Raw genomic sequence first — 7,843 nt, forward strand, 5'->3', positions numbered from 1 at the left:
TGTTTGTACATAAATGTCATGCTTTTATTTGGCACTTCTTTCGCAATAGACCGATGCGAATTTTCTGAAAAAGTCCACGATTTAACATTCATTGGCTAAATATTTTTAATCGACACCTTTCTCAATATTACGATTTTTGGTCTTTAAAAATATTGGTTTTAAATTGGTTTTTCAATCACTAGATTTGTTTTAATACTCGTCTTAAAATCCTAAAATTTCAGATTTTTTTAATTATTAATTTTTAATTTAATTAATTTTAATTTTTTATTTAAAGATTCATTATGCTATATCCTTAGCACTTTTTTTTAAATTCATTGAAAAATATTAGATCTTTTGAACATATATATTAAAGAATCCGCAATTTTCTATCCTTGCAAGTCCTTTTTACCGTGTATCAAATCCTTAAAAAAAATTATTTAAATCATGTTCAATATAAAATCCCTTAAATACCTTTTAAAAAATTCACGCTTTTAGATCCCTGGAGTGCAGTTACGTATTTACCAACGCGTTTTTCGAAATCATAATTTTTACGAAAGCTCTAAAATGGTTCTATATTTCTTAAATGGTCGCAATGTAAAGTTGCAGAGTAAGTTTGATATATAAAGGTTTGCGAACTGTACTATATGGTACTAAAATTGGAGCAGTGGTGGTAGATTTGTAATAAAGAGGTGGTTTTGGAAATGCGTCCTATGTTTATGTGAAAAGTACTAAATTTGGTATTGGGTAAAGGGTTGGGGCTGAAATCCCCAAATATATTAAATATTGATATTATGGTACCTCTTGATATGTGAAATTAATATATAGAGGTGATCTTGGAAATGTGTACTATAATGAAACGAAAATTTAGTAAGTAGTATATAGATAAGAAGGAATTGATCTAAAATCCGGAAATTTGTAATAGAAGTATGTCGCTGTTGGTGTCTGTTGTGATTGTGTATGGCATGTGTAATGTGTACTATAATTGTTCGGAAAATACTAAGTCGTAAAAAATGAAGGGATATCGCAGGAATTCCGTTATTTGAAATGGATGTTACTGTTGTTATCTGATTGAAGGGGCTGGTATTGAATATGCGTACTAAATTTGGTAATGGGTGAAATAAAAGTGTTGAAATCTTTAAATTATGAAATTTTATTGTTAATACTTTTTTGGTATCTGGTATTGAGAACTTGTGGTGGTTTTGCAAATGCGAACTATAATTGTTCTAGCGATGCTAAATGGTACTAATATTGGATCGCTCGTGGTGTCTAGATTTAAAATTTCATATCGAAAAAAAAAAATATTTTTTAAAAAATCCACGTTTATTGATGTAAAAGTCCTTTTAAGAAATAGTTTTTTTTACAAAATCGTTTATAGGTGAGAAGGTCCTTTAAAAAAATATTTTTTTAATATTTGCAGGTAAGAAGATCCTTTAAAAAATATGTTTTGTTGATGTGAAAGTCCTATACTTTTTTTAAAACCAAGTTCATTGATGTGAAGATAGTTTAAAAAAAGTATTTGTTTTAAATACACGTTTATTGATGAGAAGGTCCTTTAAAAAATATTGTTTTTACAAAATCAAAGTTTATAGCTGAAGAGGTCCTTTAAAAAAATATTTTTAAATATACCCGTTTATTGATGTAAAGGTCCTTTAAAGAAATATTATTTTTACAAAATATTGGTGGGAAGGTCCTTTAAAAGATATTTATATTGATGCGGAGGTCTCTAAAAAAAAAATATTTTTTTAAATATCCCCGTTTATTGATGTGAAGGTCTTCAGAACCATATTCTTAATAAAGACCACATTCATTGATCTGAAGGTCCTTTAAAACAACTTTTTTTTGATGTGAATGTCCTTTAAAAGAAGGAATTTGTTGAAAAATCGAAGTTTATTGATAAGACGGTCCTTTAAAAAATATTTAAAAAAATCCCACTTTTTTATATTGGAGGGTTCTTAAAATAAATATGTTTTTTAAATCGATTGAAGGTCCTTGGAAAGATATTTTCGAGTGTTACCAAATCTAAAATCGTGAATTTTTTTCAAGCACTACCAGATCTATAGTCGTGGCATTTGTTTAAGACTATCAAAGGTATAATAGTCGTTTCTTAAAAATTAATGTTCAAGGCCCAATAGAGCTATAATAACTGTGCATTTTTTAAATTATATTACAAGGACTGTTATACTAAATTGTGGATTTTCTAAAATTATTTTCAAGAATTTGTGAGACTTTTTTATTTTACTATTTATATTAATTATTTAAATTATTTTTCAAATTCTTCCAAAGTAGCAATCGTGGATTAAACAATTAAAATAGTGTCAGCCGGTTTTGCCGACAGATGTGTACCCTCAGCCTATGTTCGATTACTTAAATATATTTTGAAATGTGTTAAAATCGTTAAAACAGTCGCTGAATGGGCTAATATTGTCCATTTCGTATCGGACCTAAATAAATATGATATAAATACTGTCACGTGCCAGGTTTGAACTATACCGACTACTTCCTTCACTTTGTATGAGATATTTGATAATTTTTAGAAAATGTTAAAATGTGCGTGAGTTTCCTGTCGACTGAAGTATTCCATTTCCATACTTCATCTTATGCAGATACAAATATTGGTAAAGGTAAAATAACAACTAAATCGAACATTTATATCCAATTTTATTGAGAGAAATATTTAGATATAGAAAGATGTAAAGAATAGCTGACTTGTTTCACAAGTTATGACAGAAAAAAGTATTGAAAATTGTGACCTTTTGTAGGTGAGGTACTAGAAGGGGTTTCCAGATATAATCAACAGATCTTGTGTAAGCAAAAATATTTGTATAGTGAAATTTAAATAAAGAGAAGGAGTGGGCCGATATATCCTATCTTAATATCAGACCTAGGGTTAATAAAAGTATTGGTATGTGTGAAATTTGAAGACAATCGGACTCATATATCACATTTTATAAGAGTTATAATTATTAAAAATTTTAACCCTTTGTGCAGGAGGTACCAAAAGGAGTGGACCGATATTATCCATTTTCGCACCTGACCTAGCACTAATGCAAATACTAGGATTTGCAAAGTTGGAACAAAATCAGATCATCCTTTCTCTTTCTGTGCAGAAAATATATATTTTTTATACCCTCAGCCATATGGCTACAGAGGGTATATATCATTTGATACGGTCAAAACGTGCCTAGTCGAAATAACGGTTTTAGACCCTAGGTCTCTTTGGACCAAATCCGTTTCAGAAAATTTGGAGTCGATCTAGCGATGTCCGTCCGCCTGTCTGTCTGTCTGGCTGGCTGGCTGGTGCGCACGATAACTCTCGAAGGGAGTATCCGATTTGGTCCAAACTTGGTACATCGCAATATTTTTGTCAAACTTAGATCGAGTTCGGAGATGGGCAATATCGGTCCACTCCTTCTGGTACCTCCCACACAAAATGTCCAAAATTTCAAAGAAAATAATTTATTGCACAGAAAGAGAAAGGATAATCCGATTTTCCTCGAACTTTGCGAATCCTAATATTTTCATCAGTTCTAGTTCAGGTGCGAAAATGGACAATATCGGTCCACTCCATCCATGCAAGACTATCAGTGCTATAATCATGAATGTTTTGAGCATTATTTTTCAAGTCCCATAAGAGCAATAATTTTGGGTTTTTTGAAATTATCTTTCAAAGGTTATCAAAGTTCTTATGGTAGTTTTGTTAAAGATATTTTTCAAAGTTTCTAAGCTCATAATTGAGATTTTTTTAAAATTTTTTAAGACTATTTTTCATGTACTGTCGGAACTATAATTGCTAATTTTGTAAAACATATTTTGCAACAATTACAAAAGCTAAAATCGTGAATTTTTTCATAATATTTTTCGGAGCATTTTCAATAGGATTTTTTTCAGCTACCATATCTATAATTGCATATGCTTTGTTTTTTTTTTTTTTTTTCTCGGAGATATAACTTTATAAAATATGAACCCTTCCATACAAAATATATATAAAAAATTAAAACTAAATTACTTTCTCTGTTGTGTCTGTGTGAAATAGCCGTAAGATGACATTGAACTGTATTTAAATTGCATTAAATGTATTTTTAGATTGCAATAGTTTGAGTGCTCCATTTTATTGCCAGTATGCATTGTTTTCAATTGAATTAAAGGTCATTGAATGATGCAAACAAAGTACTGCATTAGATTAAACAAAAAAAATCCAATGCATTGAACAAGCACGGAGACTCCTCTTCCGATACCAATAGTAACAAAAAATGGTTCACTTTCTATTTACAATGCAGATCACGTACTGCACGTGGTAATTTGGCTTCAATTGTCCAAATTGTATGCACGCATATGACCACAAATGGTCTTCACAATTTGAATTTACTATAAAAGCTTAAAACATGACCCTAAATAGACATAGCACATTTACACCTACGACTGCAAACATCCCCTCCAAAAAAAACCATTTAAAATGTTCAAATTTGTGAGTTAATTCAATTCCTTGTGTGATTTTTTTCCTAAATATTATGTTATTTTTTCAAGGTCATTGTCTTTGCTGCTTGCTTGGCTTACGCCAGCGCCGGTGTCTTGGCCCCAACTGCCTTGGCTACTGCTCCCGCTGTAGCTTATGCCAATGCTCCTTTGTATGCTGCCGGTGGTAGCAGCCAGATCGATGTTCGTCACAACTACGACGGTACCTTGTCCTCATACACCACCACTCCCTTCGGTTATGCTGGTCCCTACTCCAGCCGTTATGTAGCTGGTCCAGTTGCTGCTCCCGCTGCCTTTGCTGCCCCTGCCAAGGTTGTTGCCGCCCCAGCCGCCTTTGCTGCTCCAGCTAAATTTGTTGGCGCCGCCGGTGTTGTAGCTCCCTATGCTACCCCCTATGCCACCCCCTATGCTGCTCCATTCGCTGCTCCTTATGCCGCCTATCCCGCCGGTGTTGCTGCCGCTTATGCTGCCCCAGCTGTTGCCGCCCCCGCCCATGTTGTAGCTTAAGTGTTTGCAAGGAGAATTGTTTTGTAAATAGTCGATTGTTAATTATTTAAATGATGTTATATTGTTGAATAAATTTGTTAAAATATTTAAAATTAATGTAGTTTTAATATTGATTTGGTTATTCATTTTTAATTGCAAAATTTAGAAAACACTGGGCTATCTTCGGTCAGGAAATAATTTGAATACCTTCCATAATGAAGTATTCTTAGCACCTGGACATGTTTTTAATGGCATAGTTTCATGGCTTTTCCATCTACTCTCAGCCATATGGCTACATAGGGTATTTGGTATGAACCAGGCGTGCGTATTGAAGGTAGTAGTTTCAGAACCTAGGTCTCTTTAGACAAAATCCATTTCCGGACATTTGAAGTCGATTTAGTTTTGTCCGTCTGTCTGTCTGCCTGGTGCTCACTATAACTCTCAAAAGAAGTATCTTATTCGGAGCAAATTTTTAAAGATGGTAATATTATTATTAAACATCATATCGACTTTGAAGATGGAACTAAAAATAGGAATTAAAAAAAATATTACAAAATATAAAATCCAATATTGTAAGTCAAATTGAAAAAAAAACTCATGCGATACACATACAGGCTGAGATAAAAAAACTGCAACAAAGTCAAACACCATAATTTTTACATTTTTTTTATTTTTTATTGAATGAAAGCATAAAATGTCGGCAATGGCATCAAATTTTTGAATAAGTTTAGATTTGTACGAATTGGTCAACTTTGGCACGAATTATGGCCTTCAAAGGCCAATGAAACCATCACACGCTGCCCGAATGTTGCTCTGCGGTATTTTGGCCCATCCCCGGCGAAGCACTTGCTTGAGGTGATCGACACTTTGGTATTTTTTAGTGCCAACCTTGCTTTCCAAAATACCCCAAACACAATAGTCCAACGGATTGGTATCCGGAGATTTTGGTGGCCATTGTGCGCTGGATATGAAGCGAGGTACCTCATTTTGTAGCCATTCTTGGGTGGCGCGTGCTGAGTGCGATGGTCCTGAGTGCTGTTGGAATGTCCAAGATCTGCGGCCAAGATGTTTGCGTGCCCAAGGCTTTAATACACCCCCAGAATATTTTCGGGATAACTTTCGACATTTATTCTGATGCCACGGTCGATTAATGCGAGCGGAGAGTGACCATCGGCTGTTGTGGCGGCCCACACCATCACCATGGGCGGCGGCGCTTAAGTTCTGTTGGCCAACCGAAGGTGCACATTTTCTGCTGACCTCTTTGGCAAGTAAACACGATCATTTTGTTTGTTTACAAACTGCTGGACAACAAATGTTTTCTCACCAGTTCACCACTTTCGGCCAAGTGAAGCAACTCTTTATCTCTTTTAGGTCTATTTTCTTTCTGTTGCGGTGTGAGTTCTTGCACTTTTGGAATCTAACCCGAGCTCATTTTTCAATATTTGCGGATGGAATATTGCGATATGTTCAGCTCACGAGCCATTTTTCGGCCACTGCGACGCGGATTTCGATCAAGTCACTTCTTTACTTTTCAAACCATTTCTGCTGATGTTGCTGTTTTCTTCCGTCCACTTCTTTGACGTTGGGCTACGCTACCAGTATCACGGTAACGATCAATGGTACGAGACACAAAAGATTTATTCACATTTAGATGGTGGAGTGCTCTTACGATAGCCACTTGAAGATTTCCAGCAAAATATAAAGGCTATCACGCTTGAATTCCATCACGAATAACTTTTTTTCTGGAAAGTTCTCATCAAAATGCTTTTGTACGCTTGTAAACAGTATAGTGGCTTAGAAATGACAACAGTCTGAAGTTGGTTGCAGTTTTTTCATCTCACCCTGTATATGTGAAATTTTGGATATCAATATTAATGTAAGGGTCAGAAGGAACCTTCTCGTCCATTTACGATTTCGCTGGAATTAAAAATATTCGCTGTTTAATGGAAATTTTCGTATTTTTACACCCTATACTACTTAGTGGTAAGGGTATTATGTCTTTGTGCATTCGTTTGTAACATGGAGAAAGAAAACGAGGTAAACCCAGAGTCACGTTAAAAGATCCTCATAAAATCACTTTCTGTGTCAATTTATACATGTCAGTTCGTCCGTCTGTTCATGTATTTTTGTGCAAAAAAATACAGGTTGCATTTATTATACGATTGAAATCAAATTTTCCAAATAATATTTGTTTGGCCTAAGGACGAACCCTAATGAAATTGGTTATAATTGGATCGAATTGGGATATAGCTCCCAAATATATATTCAACCGATTTCGAGTTAATTGTGCACCAAATTGCCAATATCAGTGCAAATGACCTGAATTTTGGCACAACCAACCGGAATCAGTCCAGAAGTAAGTACATCAAATGAAAATCGGTTCAGATGTAGCTATAGCCCCAAAAAATATATAGTTCATACGATTTGGCGTTTAAGACCCTCACATTCGTAATCTGCACCCCAGAAATATCTCTGCAAATTGTATCAAGATCCGTTCAGATTTGAATATAGCTCCCATATATATCTTCAATCGATTTCGTATTAAATGTGCACAAAATGTCCAACATCAGTCCAAATTACCTGAATTTTGGTACATCCGACCGAATTCAGTCTAGAAGCAACTACGTGAAATTTGGGGAAAATTCGTTCAGACATAGCTCCCATATATATGTTTCATCCAATTTAGGGTTTAAGTCTCCCTCATGCATAATATGCACTACACATCAATGATCTTTGGTACCAGAATCAGATACAGCTCAGAACTAACTACTTCAAATTTTGTCAAGATTGGTGTAGATTGGAATATGGCTAAACATATATTTCTTTATCCGATTTCAGGTTTATTGTGTACCAAATGCCTAAAATCAACACAACTGGGCTTAATTTTGGCACTTCTGACGGAATT

At 34.4% G+C, this 7,843-nt stretch overlaps 1 protein-coding gene across 1 annotated transcript; it reads left to right on the forward strand.

Moving 5' to 3' along the window:
* Nucleotides 1-4,392: 4,392 nt before the first annotated feature.
* On the forward strand, nucleotides 4,393-5,040 carry LOC131800323 (cuticle protein 38-like). Its single transcript, XM_020038603.2, has 2 exons — nucleotides 4,393-4,444; nucleotides 4,504-5,040. The coding sequence occupies exons 1-2, from the start codon at nucleotides 4,433-4,435 to the stop codon at nucleotides 4,957-4,959; spliced, it is 468 nt and encodes a 155-aa protein (XP_019894162.1). The 5' UTR covers nucleotides 4,393-4,432; the 3' UTR covers nucleotides 4,960-5,040.
* Nucleotides 5,041-7,843: the final 2,803 nt, after the last annotated feature.

This window comes from Musca domestica, unplaced genomic scaffold (assembly GCF_030504385.1).
Source record: "Musca domestica strain aabys unplaced genomic scaffold, Musca_domestica.polishedcontigs.V.1.1 38, whole genome shotgun sequence".
Lineage (NCBI taxonomy): Eukaryota > Metazoa > Arthropoda > Insecta > Diptera > Muscidae > Musca > Musca domestica.